The 19,398-nt window shown below is 45.2% G+C and overlaps 1 protein-coding gene and 1 pseudogene across 4 annotated transcripts in view; both read left to right on the plus strand.

Moving 5' to 3' along the window:
• The window catches only part of OSBPL3 (oxysterol binding protein like 3), a 235,460-nt gene that overhangs the window by 141,588 nt on the left and 74,474 nt on the right, over nucleotides 1–19,398 (plus strand). For all 4 annotated transcript variants that reach the window (XM_075558278.1, XM_075558279.1, XM_075558280.1 and 1 more), the window contains exons 3-5: nucleotides 5,351–5,467; nucleotides 5,834–5,887; nucleotides 6,714–6,827. In XM_075558278.1, coding sequence (XP_075414393.1) covers nucleotides 5,351–5,467; nucleotides 5,834–5,887; nucleotides 6,714–6,827 — 285 coding nt within the window. The remainder of the gene's footprint in view (nucleotides 1–5,350; nucleotides 5,468–5,833; nucleotides 5,888–6,713; nucleotides 6,828–19,398) is intronic.
• LOC142456996 (etoposide-induced protein 2.4 homolog) lies at nucleotides 6,972–10,172 on the plus strand (annotated as a pseudogene).

Below are 19,398 nucleotides of genomic sequence, written 5' to 3' on the forward strand. Positions count from 1 at the left end.
ACTTTGATCCATCATCAGTGCTTATGGTAGCAGCAGTCAAGAGATCAAAAGACATATTTTGTGAGGTTAATCTGTTGCCCAAGACATCTTTATTAAAGTATTGAAGAGCAAAGGTATTACTTTGAGGACTAAGGTGCACCTGACCCAAGCCGGGCTATTCTCCATTGCCCCGTATGTGTGTGGAACTTGGACAGTGAAGAAGGAGGAAGAGGTGATGCATTTGATTTGAGGTTTGGCACCAAGGCTGCATCGATGGGCTCTAGTGTAGGAACGGTTATGAGGATGGCACAGAACGGTGCAGTGTTTTACTCGTTGCCCAATTCAATGGCACCTACAACAACAACAATAAACACCGAGAGACACTCATCCTTTCCAATAAGCCTTTGCCCAAAGGCTGTCCATTTCAGCTCCATGGGATGGCAGATCTAGCCCCCACCTGCTCCCAGCTTTGGCGCCTACAAGTAATCCACGCCACCAGTGAGCCTCCTATCCAAAGACATTCTGCTAGGAAGCCAGCGCTTTTCTTCCTCCGTCTCTGCTCCTGCCGTTTCTCTGCCACTGATTCTTGCCGTGTCTCTCTCTGTCTCTGGTGTCGCAGTGATCTGTCTCCTGGATCATGGAGGTGCAACATGGGGAAATCTTGGATTCAAAGGATGTACTCCGCTCCTGGCTACTGTTTTTGATGGTAGTGAGATCTCCCTTTTTGCCTCTGGTTGGCTCATTGTAAACCTAGTAGATGGCAAAAGCAACTAACCAACTGCCTTGTTGATTCCCCCCACACTCCCATCATACTTTATTTACATTGTGCCAGCTCACAAGGATGCCACATCTCTACATTATAAACCTGGTATCCAGATTTCCTTTGATGGGCCACAAATCCCCCATGTTTATGAAACCTTACCCACTCATTTGGTGGGAATGATAAAAACAGTGGCTAGAAGGATCAATAAATAATTGACCACAGCACAGCCTGTCAGCAGGTTGCATTTGAATTAGGGTCTTGGGAAGGATATTGAAGATATTATGGACTGCCAGAAGAACAAGCAAATCTGTGTTGGAGGAAGTACAGCCAGAAAACCGTCTTGGAATCTGGAAGGCGAGGCGGCGTCTCATGCACTCTGGACACCATAGTGGGAGGGACCAATCCCTGCAAGCAGAGCATCACATTGGTAAGGGACCGGGCCAGCAGGAGAGGACTCAGATGTGGACGAGTCGGATCGCCGTAGTGGCTGCAGCAATGTGAGGATGGTGCAGGAGGGGCCAGTGCCCTTGCTTGTCCCCCTGGGAGACCGAAGAGTCGCATTGTCGTGATGAACAACAACAACAAATCCTTGACATAACTTCGTTGCTTTTTTTTTTTTTTTTTTTTTTTTTAATCATTTTATTGGGGGCTCATACAATGCTTATCACAATCCATCCATCCATTGTGTCCAGCACATGTGTACTTTGTTGACATCATCATTTTCAAAACATTTTCTTTCTACTTGAGCCCTTGGTATCAGCTTCTCATTTTCCCCCTCCCTTCCCCACCCTCCCTCCCTCCCTCATGAACCCTTGATAATGTAGAAATAGTTAATGTTTTTCATGTCTTACACTGACCAATGTCTCCCTTCACCCGCTTCCTTATAATCGACCACCTTGAAGATTTTGCATCCTTCAAGAAAATCTTTCAGGATTGCACATTTGTAGTCCCCCCCGCCCCCCCCCCCCAGAAAACAGTACCATAACCATCTCAGCTGACCTCATTGCCTTGAGTTCATCTTTGAGATCTTCCCACCCTTCCTTAACGTAAAGCCTGGTCCCTGTAAAAACCATCGGGGCAGCGTTCCTGTAAACTTGCTGCAACGCTTAAGCGCTATGTGGGGATTCCCATTTGAGTTTTGTTTTAAACTTTTGAGCTTAATCCTGACCTCAGAATTGTTTTTCACATGCCGCAAAAAGTACCCTGTGTTTACAAAAGCCCCCTAGGAGTCTAAGACAAGCGTAAAACTGAGTGGGTGTACAGCCATTCACTGTCACAGAGACGTGTTTCAACGTGTTTTGTTCGGAATAAACCCATGCATGTAGGAAGTGGACCCCTTGTGGCAATATGTATTTAACTTACTCACATTAGTAAGTGATGAGCCACTGAAGGGGAAGGTGAAATCATATTTCCTCCTCAGCAAGCATTATGGAAGATGTTATTTTTATCTTAATGACCTTAAAAATTCATTAAACTTTAAACCTCTTCAGGAGTGACGCTCTGAGATGTAATTAATATGAGCGATGCTCTTGTGTGGCCTCTCATCATTTAGTAATACACACTCTCCGTTTAGTGTCTGGGGGTGATCAAGTGACTTTGAGTAACTGACAATGATTACAATAAAGACATTTCATTCCACACTGCCACCTTTCTATGAAAAATTTCTTAATTCAAAAACGGACTATTTTTTCCAAGTGTGGCATTCCCCTTTCCTGACTCTAAATATTGGCATTCCTCCTCCGTCTTTCAACTCTCTTCACAGTAAGGTGAAATCACATCGGAAGCAGATTTGTCAGGATCCTCCTATTAAGGTTTCAGTTGCTAAACCAGGGAAATGTTCCGGTAACCAGCTGGGTCCAGTGGACTGCTCTCAAGAATAACGCAGAAGCCGCTTAGAGCGCTCCTGAACACTGCGGCCCCGTGCCTGCTCTGATGCGGCTCCAAACTTGCTCTTGCTACCTCAGGGTGCCTGGCCTCTGCCGGAACGACTGCCTTCAGCCTGCAGGTGGGACTCAGAGCAAGTCAGTTGAGATAATAATTCCTTTTAGAAGCATTAGTACCGGACTGGTCGCATGGAATTGGAGGAGAAAAATGTCCCAAATGTCCAGCTCTTCCAAGATCCTACTCCGCTCCTTTCCCCTCACCCCTCCCTTGAGTGTATGCATTCCTTCTCATCTCTGGGTTCTGCACTTCACAGGGACTCACAGAACTTTGAGGAAGTGTTTCATACGGTGGTTGGTGGGTGCAGTTCAGTCCCAAATCTGAAGGTTAGGCAGAAGCGAGCCAAATGCTGGTTTCAGAGCCAGAAGCCAAACATGTTCAGAATTCACTACAGGTCTTCTTGCTTCTGCCAAAGCTTAGTTGGGAATAGAGGTCTGGCTTTCCAGGTGACGTATGTCGGAACTGTTCCGTAGTGCCCGCATATGTACCCCATGCAAGGAAAGCAAGAGATGGTGTCTTAAGTCGCACCCTCTACTAAGGTAGAGTCGTAAAGATGCCTCCAAAGAAACAAAGGGCGTGTGGCTTGGTTCATACCCTCTGCCAAAATCAGGTCTTAACCCACCCTAATCCTGTCTATTATCATAGTAGAGAACACCCTCCCAAATGGGACTCTACCCACAGGCATTGAGTCCAGAATGACAAAACATCATATAAGGCGTAAAGGCTAGCAGGGCCACATTGCCTACAACCCATCAGTCAACATGAAGTCTTAGCCAGAGTGATGTGCTCTTCTAAAGTGATCCACCCTGGGTTATAGATTACTCTGAATAGTTCATGTTCATCTGCATAGTAGCTATCGGTGTATCAATTCACTGGGTTGTATGCGGGCGATTAGACCAGCTATCCCGCATCAAGCTGCGTCTGAAATGAGGCGTGCGGATGACAGGAAAAAAGAGACATATACAAAGCATGGGATCGGAGGACAACAGTCTGATGGACTGAAGTACCAAGTATATTCAAAGCTTGGTTTTTATACTCTTCTTACAAGGGATTGGTTACAGTACAAACATCAAGGAACTTTAAAAACATTCTTAAACTCTTATCTATGCAAATGTTACTTAACTAGTCACATTTGAATAATAAAAGCACTATTTTCTAAGACAATCACACGGATATGCAAGATTCTAAAGAACTTTAAAGACATCATAAATAACTGAGTTATCTCTCAGTGTTTTTAGCAGCAAGGTCACAAATAACAGTCATTTTGCAATGCTTTTGTCTGCAAAGACCCAGAGGCACAGGGGACTAATTGGTCACCCATCAGGAAACACCTTCATCAGCCATACCTCCTACAGTTGTACTATGATTTGGCATTTCATGTAATATCCCAACAAAAAATGTTGTCATAAAAGTGAAAGTGTCACTGAACTGCTTGCAATCGTGGTCTAACTTGGAATAATTTTCTATGACTTAAGTATCTTTAAACTTTAAAAAAAAATTTTTTTATTTCAGTAGTTTATTTTTCCTCTCACCTTACAGAAGAATGCAATAACAGAAGAATGAAATGCTATAGTTTTTTGAGCCTATTTAGTGCCTCTTTAAACTTTTAAAATTCACATTTCAGAATTTTTTAGTATTCTTTTTCTCTTGCCTTCTTTAAAAAAATGTTGTAAAAAGACATGTCATGCAATATTTGCCAGTTCAACATTTTTCAGGTGCGTTATTAAGTGATAATGTTTACATCCATCATGGTTTGCCACCACCAGTCTTAATCATTGCCGAATTTTCCATCACCATAAATAGCTCACTACTTCCTAACCAACACTCCTCCGTTCCCTCCTGCCTCTGGTAACCCTTAATACTTTCACTCCCTTTTAAATGTAAATGCTTTTTTTCTGTCAACTATTTGATGAAACTCTAAGTAGCCAACAGTTGAGAGCTATTTGTAGCAACTGTTTTCCCAGCTAAAAAATTGCCAACACTTTAAATAGTAACAGCAAAACCCAAAAACATTGAGGCAAAAAGAAAGGGAAAACCAGTATCTCGGGGTGGGGGGGAAGAAATGACAATTATTCTTGCGACATCACCCTCTGATGCTTCATGAGTTCCAGTATTCACACACCGAGACGTTCGGCGAATGTATTTTAAAAGCTGTCATGAGGACGAACTTGCATTCCTTCACTCTCCTTTTTCCCAGCTAATTCGTTAGAGTCCTTGTCCCCCGACTCCCATTCTACTCCTCCTTTTACACCCACCTTCTGTGCTGATGTCTGTAGCTTTAGGTTGAGATTCAGATGGAGGTTTAGGGGTGCGTGAACAGTAACTACCATCATGGTGGGAAAGGGGGGAAACAGACTTTATAGTAGAACTCTATCCTTAGCTCTGGGTATCGGGCTCTCAGCACCAAAGAGAGGGAAACATTTCCAGAGAGCTTTTGAAAAGAAAAGGGGGGAAAAGTCCCATTTGACACCACTAACCTATAGCTAGCACTCAATCTCTAAAGTCCAAGGTCTGTATGGAAATTCACTTTGAATTTCTTCTCCCCAACAAACCTAGCCATGTGTGCCCTGCCTTGGGTGGATTTGCTAGCAGGATGGAGTGCTTCTTAACATCATTATTGTTTGGAAAATAACCATTTAGCATGCGTCTTTTTTTTTTTTTTAACAGGACAGCTGGGAAGTGGTGGAGGGGCTAAGGGGAGAGATGAATTGCACTCAGGAGCCGCCAATTCAGAAAGGATTCCTGCTAAAGAAGAGGAAATGGCCCTTAAAAGGCTGGCACAAGGTGAGATGTTGGCCTGGCTTTATCTACACCAGGCTCTCCGATACTGACATGCCATTGGAGGTTAAACCTCCCAGGGAAGGTTTCAGTGGGAAATCTTTTTTTGTTTAAATCATTTTATTAGGGGCTCACACAGCTCTGATCACAATCCATACATACATCAATTATATAAAGCACATTTGCACATTCATTGCCCTCATCATTCTCAAAACATTGCTCTCCACTTAAGCCCTTGGCGTCAGCTCCTCATTTTCCCCCCTCCCTCCCCGCTCCCCCCTCCCTCATGAACCCTTAATAATGTATAAATTACTATTTTGTCATATCTTACTCAGTGGGACATCTTAATGTGTTGCATTTTCTTCCTCACAGAGATTCTTCTATCTGGACAAAGGGATCCTGAAATATGCCAAGAGCCAAACCGATGTAAGTCGTCTTATTTATCCAACATGCTATTGAGGAACGATGAAGGCTGTCTGGCCAGTGATGTCATTATGTAACTCGGGGGTCACGCTTCTGATCGTGGAACAGCAGTGCCCACTCCCCATTTTCTCGGCCCTGGGTCCTAGATGAGCTCAGGTTAGCCACCAGGTGGAGGTGTGGGGATTTCTAAAACGGAATAGGGCATCCCATGGTCTTTTCTGTGTAGAGTCATGCTGAGGGGTTCTCTGGGCAAGAGAAGACATCTTCACCGGGAACTAGAAGAGGTAAATGTGCCTCAGGTGGTCAGGGCCACTCGTGCAGTGCCTGAGGAGCTTTGTGTAGAAGGAGGCCCTGTGGACTGCTCCTCTCCCGAAGGCTGGGTCTTCAGCCTTCCTCACACCGCACACTCCACTCTCCCTTCACTCCTTTTCCAGCCTCTCTGAGCGTCACGTCCATGCTCCCCTTTTTAAGAGCGGGACGTGAATTTGGACACTAGAAACAAACTGCACGGGAGGCCGTGTGGCTGAGCGGCTCATTCCCCGCCACTGGAGCCGTACTGCCTGGGTTCACATTCACGGCCAGTCGACTCCGCTCCTTGGCTTGCTTTGTACCGCAGCCTTCTCGTCTGTAACTGGCTAAAGCTTGCTGCCTCACAGGCCACATAAGGTAACGCGTGTCGAACCGCTGACCCAGTACTGGTTCTCCCCACATGCGGCGCATCCTCGCTCCCATCTTTACCGACAGTGGCGGTGGCAGGTCAGGGCAGAGGACAGGACTTTGAAGGACGCCCCTCTGTTGAGCTCAAGCAGCTCTCTCGGTGCCTCTGCAGGTCGAGCGGGAGAAGCTGCATGGCTGCATCGACGTTGGGCTCTCCGTCATGTCTGTGAAGAAGTCGTCCAAGTGCATCGATCTCGATACTGAGGAGCACATCTACCATCTCAAGGTGAGGGTGCGCCCAGGCCCCGCCTCGCCGCCTGGTGCTCTCTTGGTGTTGGGCACGGGGTTTCATTTATCATGCCAGGTAAGGCCGTGCCACCCACACATTGTAGGTATTGGTGATGTCTTTGAAGATTTCCATTCAGTCAACATGTTAAAGATCTTCATGACCAGTGTTTGTGAATGGACGCTGTCGGTCATCGGTCTGGAGAAGACGAGGCTGTCTCCTCCCATAGAGATGGACAGCCTCAGGAACCCAGAGAACAGTTCAGCTCGGTCGGATGGGGTTTCTGGGCGTTGGAACTGACCCGATGGCAGTGTTTAGGAGGATTTTGGGGGCGGGGGGTGGTGGTGGTGGTGAGGGGTAATTGACTTTGAAAGATATGGTTCTTCTCTATAGAGAACTACAGGCAGCATTGCTGAAGATTTAGTATCCATGTCACAGGGACCTGCGTCCCCACATTCCAGGAAAAACAAAACAAAACCAAACAACCGCTCCTGGTGATTATGGAAGTGATCAGTAGACCAACATCCTCGTTTCCAAACAACCTCTCCCCAGGGCGCGCCGTCCTTGGTTAAGAACCTTTGCCGTAGGTTAACCTGTGTTTCTTGCTTATCGAATTGGGTCTACAGAGCTCTGTCTTGCACCCCCAGTTAATTTTATAGAAAATCCTTTTTTTAATTGAGCATTTTTATTAGTATGTAATTCACATTTGTTCAATCTCATCGTTCAATCCCATTAAGAAACGTTGTGCAGTCAACACCAGCATCAATCTTAGAACATTTCCTTCTTTCTTGTACTCATTATTAATAGCTCCTCATTTCTCCCCAACCTCCCTGGCCATGCCACCATCCCCCCAAAACTAAACACAACAAAACTCATTGCCATCAAGTCAGTTTCCGACTCACGGCGAACCTCTAGGGCAGGGTAGAACTGCCCTAGACATTTTCTCAAGATTCTCCTATATCAATGAAATGCCAGGAATTATTTTTCCCAAATAGGAAAATTTCAGATAGTACCTCCTAACCGGTCATCCAACTGGTTCACTTCAGTTAGACTCCTTGCCGAGAATTTGCCTTTTCGACTCCAGGTGTACTGAATCAGCATGGACACTTTAAGAAGATCACAGTGGGCCTGTGGTGGGGAGGGCTGAGGCGCAACCAGGACCGGAACCAGAGCCCCACGAGCTGGCCGGGAGCTGCCGGGCTCTTCGTAAGGAGAGGTGTGTCAGGTACTTCTCTTTCCTCCTCCATAGAGTTGATAGCTTTGTTGTAAAGAGATGGCTGATGGCATCAAAACCTTTCTCCTGCACCTGGTCAGGGAATCCAAGTTCCACCTGGGATATGGGTGCCGTCTGGATTCTGGATGCTCGGATACAGCCACTGGAGGAGGAGCGCCGTGGAGGAAGGACAAGCAGTGCCCCGGCTTAAAGGAGCGCCAGGGCACAGAGCAGAGAAGCAAGAGGGAGTCACGTCTTGTTGGTAGACTGCGTCGGCGCTGTGCTTAGGACGGAAAGCATCCTGGAGGAGTGGGCTTTTGGTCCCGCGCGGTGTTTATTCCCGTGCTTCCATCAGTGACAGTATACATTATCGGTGACCCATCACTCCCTGGAGATGTTTGGTCGTGGCTTCCTCAGGTCAACTTCAGTGCTCGCTGGATGCTGCCTCTGAGCTAGGAAAGTCATCAGTACTGTTTGGTTCCAAGGTCGAGTTGATTCCTCTTCGCTGTCTTCCCTGGTCTTCTGCTGCCGCAGCCATGAACGTCAGGCAGTGCCATTTCAGCGGGTGCAAGATTTACCCTGGAAACAGGAGATGCTCCGCCAGGCCGGTGGGAAGGTTTCCTAGTTTCTTAATGCAGCGCGAGACGCAAGTCAACATTCCTTTCCAAGAGGAACCCTCCTCAGAAAAACTGGACCGTCCTCTACAGAAGGAAGCACAAAAGGGGGCAATTCAAAGAAATTCAGAAGAAAAAAAAAACACCGTACAGTCAAATTCCAGAGGGCCATAACTGGTTCATCTCTTGTTGACATAATAGCCAAGAAGAATCAGAAACATGAAACTAGAAAGGCCCAAAAGAGAACAGCCTCTCAGGACTGCCAGAGAAACAAACAAAAAAAAGGGCTAAACAAGCACCTAAAAAGACAGCAGTGGCCGCCACAAAGGCAGCACCCAAGAAGATTGTGAAGCCTGTGAAAGTTTTCTGCTCCCCAGCTTGGTGGAAAACACTAAGCTGGCAGCTGAGATGTTCATAAAGATGGAACTGTCGATATATATATGTATGTATACACTCACACATATGTTTGATCTTGCATTTGAGGTATCGGGGACGAGCCTCACCCATTTCCTAGGGTCAGCAGAGTAATTGCTGGCAGACTCTTCAACCTTTTCCTTCTACAGAGAAGGTTTATGGATGTCTCCCTGATCCATCCGGGTAGTCTCCTGCATGTACCCCTGTTGTGCTCACTGTACCGCTTTGGGTACTGCTGGTTCGACAAAGCATTTAAAGTGCATCAACACTGAAAGGAATTGGCTTAACTGCGTTGGATTTGGTTGGCCCTTGATTTTCCACACAGCGATGCTATCTTCATACATTTTCAGTGGCTGCCTCTCCTCCATCCTCTTACCATTGATTCATTGTCAGCACCAGTGAGGCCAAGACCCCTGGGGAAAGCATGTGTGGTAGTCTGGGTAAACTAGGGAAACAAATCCACAGAAACTCATATGTATAAGAGAGAGTTTTATATAAAGGGTAAGTGCACATTAAGAAAGCATCCCAACCCAGTGCTGTCCAAGCCCAAAAGTCCAAAATTAGCCTATATGTCTGACACCAGTCTACAAAGTCCTCCTCAATTTCACAAAAGACACGCAATGATGCTGACTGCAGGAGGAAAGCCGAATCAGTGAGCGTGTAAGCATCTCAGCGCTGGCAGGGGTCTCCACACGGCTGCTCCAGCACCCAGGGCTGCATCGGGGTAGGTCCATGTGGCTTCTCACGGTGTCTTGCAGGAAGTGAGCCTTGCCAGCTGAAGCAGGGAACTGGCTAAGGCAGCTGCACCCTGGTCTGATCATCAGAAAGCAAGTGATCCAAGAACTAGAAAGGCGAGGCTCACTGAGCCATTTATGCCCCCGTCCTTCAATTAACCCCACCTGTGTTTATTCGCCAGGTTGGCACAGTAAACCTTCACTCTCTCAGCCTGCCTTCTTCAATTGTGCCTTTTCTCTGTGTTAGTCTTCTCAAGCAAAAGAGTGTTCCATAAGACAGTCTGTCTACTCGCTGTCTGCTATGAGTAGCTCAACCTGTGCAGAGAGGTTCCCTTCACCACACCCAGGTGCTGCCAAGCTGACAGCCTGACTTTATCTGCATCCATGGGGGATGAGTGGGATCGGAAGGAGAAGACGACAGCTCTTTCCTGTTCACCTCCCTCTACCCAGGAAGGCAGGGCCCACTCTGTCAAGAGCCCTTTGGCATAGTCCCTTCTCTCTGAAGAATATGTCCTTTGTCTCTGGCATACTTAGGTACCAGTACTGTGTGGACTTTTCACATGGTGAAAAGACCACGGTTTTTTCTGATGTATTTTCTAGCATTTACTGGACCCTGTAATTGGCTTAAATAGTTTGTCTTTCTTCCTGTGCCATTTGCCTTCCATGCATGGAAGAAGGGATTTGAGAATCCAGCTGTTGTGGTTTGCTACTGGGGCGGTTTTCCTGTGAAGCACAGACATGGATGTGGCAGGTCACTCAGGTTCGCCTTGGGTGACTCTTGTTCCATTGCAACAACAGAAAAGATGACTCGGAAGAGATGCGACAGGAGGAAAGACTCACTGCCAGCTCTGTTGGATTCTTAAACGGTGAAAGACTTTCTTCACTGGTGCAGAAAGTGTCCCAACGACAGGGAGGTCCCCATCTTGTACAAGTGACCCGGCAACATAGAATGTTCATAGAACCTGAACTTTTACCATTCTACAGGTCTGATATGGACGGTTGGCATTGCCAAATGCATCAGGTACTTCAAGGGAATATCGAGAGGTGCAAATAGGAACCGAAGGAGGAAATTTATTGGACACACTGAACCTGTGGATATGAAAGAATCACTTGGGGATCTTGTTAAAAGTAGATTTTGGGAGTTAGAGAATATCCAGGTATCTGAAAGGACTCTTGGAGAAGAAGTCTCCTAACTCTGAAGATGCAAGGTGAATATGAAGATAAAGGTTTCCCCATGCTTAGCTCACCCTTCGGAGTTTGCAGGTGCAGAGAGTGGAGAGACTGATGCCTCGTATTCAGCAAGAAGGTCCGAATGAAAGGAAACTGGAGTCTTCTGTGATTGTGAAGTCACAGTAATGAGAAAAACAATGAAAATTTGTGCTTTTAATTGTACGATTCTGCTTGAAATGATTGAACTATTGAATGATATGCTATGTGTATTAACTCCCAATTATAATAAATTAAAAAAATCTTTGTGCTTAAAAGGAAAAAAAAGTAGATTTTGGTGGGGAGCGGGGAAGGAGAGGAAAAATGAGGACCTGATGCCAGGGGCTTAAGTGGAGAGCAAATATTTTGATGTGCTTTACACAATTATATGTATGGATTGTGATAAGAGTTGTATGAGCCCCTACTAAAACGATTTTTTAAAAAAGTCTATTTTGATTCAATATATCTGAGGTCCACCCCTTACCTGTCAGTGTGTCGTACTGTGGTGGCGTGTGTGTTGCTGTGGTGCTGGAAGCTATGTCACTAATATTTCAAATGCCAGGATAGTCACCCAAAATGAACAGGTTTCAACAGGACTTTTGGGCTGTGAACAGACTATGGAGAGGGGATAGACTGTCCATTTGGAGGAATTAGCCACTAACAACATTATGGATAGCAGCCGAGTTTTGTCGGATACTGAAAACCTCATGAATGGCAGCCGGATATTGTCAGAGAGAGTGCTACAAGAGGAGCCGCTAAGGTCAGAAGGTACTACCAGTCCCTGGAGAAGGGCGTCATGCTTGGTAAAGTAATGGGGCAGGGAAAGAGAGGATGACGCTTGACAAGATGGATTGGCACAGTGGCTGATCCAGTGGCTTCAAACATAAGAACAGTTGTGAGGTTGGCAGAGGAATGGGCAGTGTTTGTTCTGCTGCACTGTGCTAGACCAGGTTGACTAGAGAAACAAATCCAGGGACACGCATATGCATGAGAGAGCTGTATATCAAGAAGTTATTCTATATCAAGCAATCACCCCAGCCTAGCCCAGTCCATAAACCACTCTTCAGACTCAGGCAGCTGCACACAATGATGTAGAATGCAGGAAGATCACAGGCTGGTGGGTACAAAGTCCTGTGGATCCAATGGTGGTGGAAGCATCTCCAGGGCTCAGCGTGACTCATCAGCAGGAAGGTGAAGGCAGAGAGATAGAGGGAAGGTTCCCAGGACCCTCCTTATGAGAAGGCCATTCCCACCAAAAGGTACCATCAGGCTGTGGCCTGATTGTCAGGCTAGACTCCACCCTTTCACTCTTTTTCAAGTTGACATGAGATTATGTAACTACCACATGTACACAGGGTCACTATGAGTCAGAACCAATTCAATGGCACCTAACAACAGCAGCAGCATATCTGGGGTGGAAGGGCAAATTCTTAGTGGAAGTGGTTGAACTGGAATGAACCAGTTCTACATTTTTTACCAGGGCTTTTAGAAGAATCACCTAGGGGTCATGTTAAAATGTCAAGGCTGATGATTCAGTATATCTGGGATGGAAAGGCCAATTCTCAAAAGAGAATTACCAGAATGAGCCAATTCAAGCTCTGCCTTTTTAAGCTGTCTCCTCTGTTGCTCTCACTCTCCCACAGTTGCTTGTGGTGGTGGTGGTATCAAACTCTGGCTTTGAGTCATTCCAACTCATAGTGAGCTTTACAGGGTGGAGTAAAACTGACCCCAAAAGTTGTAAATCGTGACAGAAGACAACTGCCACATCTTTCCCTGTGTAGTGGTTGGTGGGTTTGAAGCGCCCACCTTCAGTTAGCAACTGTCTGCTTCACTATTATGCACGGGTGGTCCGTGGTGATGGTTTGACAGTTAAAAGCATGAGGCATAAACTGTGAAGATCATCAGCCTAGTCCAAATCTTGGCTCTTTACCAACTGTTGATATTTGGCAAATTAATCTCCGGAAGTCTCCATTTTCTCCTCTAACAAATGGGAATATAGTGCTAACCTTGAATGGCAACATAAAGAGAAAGTGGCATAATGCTAGGCCGCAGTAAGGTCAATAGCGTTAGTTACCATCTGTGCTTATTAGGTGGTACCTGAATGTTAGACATGAAGAATGGGACCGGAATAACCAGAAGTCAAAAGAATGTATGGATGCATTGGGGAAAATGAACCATTTATACAGAGATTCTCACATGGGAACTTAATTTGCTCTGTAAACTTCCACCCAAAACAGTGAAAACCAATGGAAAAACAGTTGAGAAAATATTAACATTTTCTAAAGATTTGTAGAGGCAAATTACTTGAGGGTATTGGAAGCAGAGCTTGGAGATTGGGAAAATAAAATATGAGCTTATGAGCCCATTCCTTAGCGTGTCCCTGTCTGGTCCACAGCTTGTGAGCAGTGCGTGAATAATACATGTTTAACATGTAAGTGTGGTTGATTGGCTGGACAAGTCAAATACACTGTTTCCTAACCCAAGCCCCCATTCCTGTGCGCGCAGTTCACTGAATGAAGCAGGTTTCTCAACCTCAGCATCGCTGGCGGTTTGAGCTAGGCACTTATTGTGTGGCTCTGTGCTGTGCCCTGTACGAAGGTTAGCAGCATCCCTGGGCTCTACTCATGAAATGCCAGGGGTGCCCCTCCAGGTGCCACAACTAAAAATGGCTGTAGATTTTGCCCCATGGCCCCTAAGGGCAAAATTGCCCCGGTGGAGAATGGCTAAATGTAATCTTCAAGTAAAAAGGTTTATGGAAGACTACTCCGCGTAGGGAGCCTGGATGGCATAGTGGCTTGGGGTACCAGCTGTGCCGTCAGCTGTTGGAAACAGCCAGCCACTCGGCCCGAGAAAGACAGGCTTCCCCTCCCGTACACAGCTCCGCGCTAAGACGCGCACAGAGGCCGTTCTTCTGCATTCGGGTTGCTCTGAATGGCACCGACTCAGTAACAGTGACTTTGTTTTGTTTTTAGTTGGTTCTTCTTTTTTTTTTTTTTTAATCGAGTTGGTTATTCAGTGGTTAATCTCCTCTAGAATCTTTAAGTGATTTCTCCAACTACTTCCGCTGTTCGGTTTTATAACACCCTCATGACAAAATGGGATCTTATTTCTCAGAATAGCACTGATGATTAATTTTTCATTTAAAAAAAACACAGATTTGAATGCCTCGAAATATATGTATTTTAATGGTTTTATTGATGCATAATTCATCGCATGAAATTCAATAGTTCAATCATATCTAAAAGAATTGTGCGATCATTACCTCAATCAATTTTAGAGTGTTCTTCTTGCTTGTGCTCATTGTTCTTAGCTCCCCATTTCCCCACAGCCACCCTGTCATAAAATATATTGAGTCCAGATGTTTTAGTAAAAGCACTTGTGTATTTCTCTGTGTTGATACACTTTATGTTGTTGTTTTTATGGTTCTTGTTCATGCTTTTGAATATCAGCTGTGATTGTTACATTCGAACATAACCCCTGAGTCACACAGTTTCTACTTCTGGGTAGTCTGTTTCTGTTCTCTTATTTTGTACATGAAGGACCTGGGCCTAGCACGTAGGTTAAGTGTCCTAGAACTAGTCTGCGGTCCCATAACTAGCTAAGAGTCTGGGACAACATCTTTAGTCATTTATTTCTTTATTAAAATCATTTTATTGGGGCTCATACAACTCTTATCACAATCCATACATACATCCACTGTGTCAAGCACATTTGTACATCTGTTGTCCTCATCATTCTTAAAACATTTGCTTTCTACTTGAGCCCTGGGTATCAGCTCATTTTTCCCCTCCCTCCCTCACAAACCCTTGGTAATTTATAAATTATTATTATTCACCCACTTTTCTGTTGTCCATCCCCCAGGGAGGGGGTTATATGTAGATCATTGTGATCAGTTGCCCCTTTCTCCCCCACCTTCCTCTTACCCTCCTGATATCACTACTCTCATTATTGGTCCTGAGGGCTTTAAATATCCTGGATTCCCTGTGTTTCCAGCTCTGATTTGTACCAGTGTACATCTGGTCTAGCCAGATTTATAAGGTAGATTTGGGATCACGTTAGTTGGAGGGTGGGATTAAAGAACTAGAGGAAAGTTGTATGTTTCATTGGTGCTCTACTGCACCCTGACTGGCTCTCCTGTAAGGGGATGTCCAGTTGCCTACAGATGGGCTTTGGGTCTCCACTCCGCACTCCCCTCATTCACAATGATATGATTTTTTTGTTTTTTTGATAACTGATCCTTTAGACACCTCATGATCACACGAGCTGGTGTGCTTCTTCCATGTGGACTTTGTTGCTTCTCAGCTAGATGGCCGCTTGTGTACCTTCAAGTCTTTAAGACCCCAGATGCTATATCTTTTGAGAGCCGGGCACCATCGGCTTTCTTCACCACATTGGCTGTGCATCCGCTTTGTCTTCAGCGATTGTGTTGGGAAGGTGATCATCATGGAATGCCAGTTTAATAGAACCAAGTATTCTTGCATTGAGGGAGTACTTGAATGGAGGCCCAATGTCCATCTGCTACCTTAATATTAAACCTATAAATATATGCACATAGATCTATTTTCCCATTGTCATATACAAATATATTTACATATGTACATGCCTGTATTTAGACCTCTATAAATACCCTTTGCCTCCTAGTTCTTTCCTCTATTTCCTCTTACTTTCCTCTTGTCCCACTATCATGTTCAGCCTTCATTTGGGTTTCAGTAATTCCTCTTGGTTACATTGCCCTTGGTCAAGCCCCACCAGGCCTCCTATACTCTCATCACCATCGATTTTAGATCACTTGTTGTTCCCTTGTCCCTGGGTTTGTTAACACCCACTTCCTTTCCCCCCATCTCCTCCTCTCCCATGTGCCCCCCCCACCCCCAGAACCGTGAGTCCCATTGTTTTCTCCTGCAGATTGTTTATATCACCTATCTTATCTAGATAGACTTGCAGAGATAATAATATGCACAAAAAACAAGACAGGGCAAAACTAAGCAACAAAAGAAAACAAAACAACAAAAATTGACAACAGAAAAAGAAAAGCCTGTCAATAGTTCAAGGTCTGTTTGTTGACCTTTAGTAGGAATGTTTTCCTGTCGGGTATGATGGGGTGTCATGCCCAAAGTCTATTTTTGGTATTCCCTGGGGACTTTGTTGCTCTGTTCCCCTTGCTGTTATGTTGCACACCCTTAGCGTTTCGCCTCAGTGTGGTGGGGTCAAATTGGGCACAATCCATGCACTGTGTCTCAAGTGTTGTCCCCCCATAGCGCTGTGGGTCAGTGAGGTACACTGTGTCTTGGTCTTCTCTGTGGATTGGCTGCTCTGAGTGGGAATATCGTCCTCAGGGCTTGGTGGCCAGGCTGTGTTCCACTCTCTCTTCCTCCCCCTTCATATGATCCCGGGTGCTCTGATCAGACATGTCCCTCTCCCTGAGCTGCAGCTTCAGTGCTGTCCTCTGAAGTGAATTCTTCTGCAGGGAGGGGGGTTTAGTCATTTATTAAATAAACTATTTTGTTTCTTCTACCTTGTTTAACTTATAGTTGATCTAATGGGAAATCTCCATGAAGGACCTCAGATTGGGGTAAGGCACCCTGGTGGCACCATGGTTAAAGTGCTTGGCTGAGTACTAACAGAGCAGTGGGTCAAACCACCCCCCACCCTCCAGCTGCTCTGCAAGAGAAGGCTGAAACAGTCTGCTGATGTAAAGACAACAGCCCTGCAGACCTGACGGGGCAACTCTACTCTGCCTGCAGGCTTGCTGTGGGCTGGAATCAGCTTAAGGCCAGGTGGCTTTGTTTGCGAGTTTAAATTATTAGAATGGATGATACACTCCATTTGTATCAAGATCCCTACAAAATTCTAATTAACGACATCTGAGAAAGAAAATGTACTTTACAAATTTACTTTAGGGAGACAAATCGATGTGTCTGTTTGTGTTGCATATTCCCGAAAATGACATCTCCTGCATTGTCTGGGGGGTTTTAAGCCTCAGATGTTCTTCTGTGTATTAGCCAGCAAAACCAAACTAAGAACCAACAGAATAAATCCTAAATGAATGGGGCCACGGGTGGTTATTTCCTCGCATGTGCTGTCAGCAGTAGCAATAGTAAAGATTTTCACAGGATTGACCTGGGTTAATCTTCTTGGAATTTACCCTCCAAGCACCCTTTTGGGATGTTTGAAATTGCAGCTTCAGGAGTCTACCTCTTGCTATAGAAGTCTGGACATAAAAAGCTCAGGTATTAACCAAAAGGTTAATGGTTCAATCCCACCAGAGGTGCCTAGGAAGACAGGCCTATGGAGCAGTTCTACTCTGCATTTAGGATGTCACAATGAGTCAGAATCGACTCCATAGCAGCCGACTCGTGTGTTTTTCTCTCACATTTGCTCCTCCAGAGGGTACTGTTGTTGGTCAGGGCCGTCCAGCTGCCTCCAGCTCTAAGCAGCCCTGTGGACAACAGATCGAAACACCGCCTGATCCGGCACCGTCTGCACAATTGCTCTTGTTTGCAGCCACTGTGCCACTCCATCAGGTCGAGGGTCTTCCTCTTTTTTCTGCCCCTCTGCTTTTACCAAGCTTGGAGTCCTTTTCCAGGGACTAGTCTTTCCCGATAACTTATCTAATATACGTGAGACATAGTCTCGCCGGCCTTGCTTTCAAGGAGCTTCTAGCTGTACTTTTTCCAAGAGAAATTTGCTTGTTCTTTTGGCTGTGATGGTACTTTCAGGATTCTTCACTACACCCTAATATATAGATAGCTCTCAGGTTTTCACTTTGAAAGTATTAGCACACAATCCTAGACTCAAGCTTGGCTATTAAGAAATGTGTGTAGGTAGTAAGTTTATGAGTGCTTGAAATATTTTATATTTTTACTAGTTATATTTTTCATGGATATTAGACATTGATAGCCTCTTGTCAATAGTGCAGGACCGTGCAGTGTTTCATTCTGTTGTGCATAGAGGCTCGATGATCCGGGACCTACTTGATGACACCTAAGAAGAAGAATCTAATATCAGTATCTACAGAAAAGATAGCCAACTCTGTGTGTGTGTGTGTAACATCTCTGATAATGTTTTCTCAGAGTTTTTTTATTTCTGAGAGCAAGAGAAATGTTCTTTTAAATAACTGTTATATTCATGTGTTCTTTTTTTTAATCATTTTATTGCTGACTCGTACAACTCATATCACAATCCATACATACATACATTGTGTCAAGCACATTTGTACATTTGTTGCCATCATCATTCTCAAAACATTTGCTTTTACTTGAGCCCTTGGTATCACTCCTCATTTTCCCCCTCCCTCATTCATGTGTTCTTCACCATGTATTTTTTGCCAAAGAAGATGAATGAGGTTAAATATCTTAGGAAAAATTTATGAAATCATTCCCATACGGAGAAGACAGATCTGTAAAGTTTGAATTATTATAAGAGTTTTGAAAATAAAAATGGTGTTAATATTTCCTGTTGGAATAAGAGTAGCTGGGAACAGAGAATTTGCTCCAAAAGAAAGATAATAATAAGCTTAAATGTATCTCTTAATATACCTAGGATTTGTTGCCTTCTTAAAAATAGCCTAACTGGACGTTTCATACATAGGTTAGATATATACTTAATGAAGACCTTTTTCCTTTCCACTTTTTCCTCACATTACCCCAACCCCAGCCCAAGACTCATCAAAGTCTACATTTTAACAAGATTCTTAGATATAAATGTGTAATCCCATGAATCCCCTCGGACTCTTGGTTTATAATTGAGTGGAAATGCCCTGAATTTTCAGCAGGGCCTTCACATCAGAATGAACCAATTGGAAGCCCTGATTTCTTCTCTTGCCAACCCCCCAGCACCCCCACACACACACACACGCCTGACAGGTGTGCATGCTGTGGTGGCTCACATGTCGCTGTGATAGGGGCAGCTATACCACTGGCATTTCAAATACCAACGGACACAGCTAGGGCGGGCAGGTGCCAGTGGGGCTTCCAGACTAAGGCAGCCTAGGACAAAAGTCCTAGCGATCACTGGGGACAGGGGGATTCACAGAGTTCATTGAAAATGGAATTAAAAGAATGAAATTTGTTAACTCTTTGAAGCCCCTCTTGTGCTTCTGAAAAGGAGCTAATGAAAGCCCTGTGGACCACCCAGAATGTCATCTCACCCAGCGCTGCGAGATGAGCCCCCTTGGGGTGGGAGGCACTCCAGATCCCCAGGGGCCACAGGCGTAGACTGGAGCATGCCAGCCCCCATGCCATCTTGTTCTGCTGGCCGGGCTCCGCAGGCGTTGAGGATGGCGACGGCCATCCATATGCCAACGGGAAAAGATGGGTGGGGAGTGACCTCGGGTTGATGAATAACTGTTCCTTCCAGTGATTAACCTTCTAGCTTCCTCCTTTCAATTT

The sequence above is a fragment of the Tenrec ecaudatus genome, chromosome 9 (genome assembly GCF_050624435.1).
Source record: "Tenrec ecaudatus isolate mTenEca1 chromosome 9, mTenEca1.hap1, whole genome shotgun sequence".
NCBI lineage: Eukaryota > Metazoa > Chordata > Mammalia > Afrosoricida > Tenrecidae > Tenrec > Tenrec ecaudatus.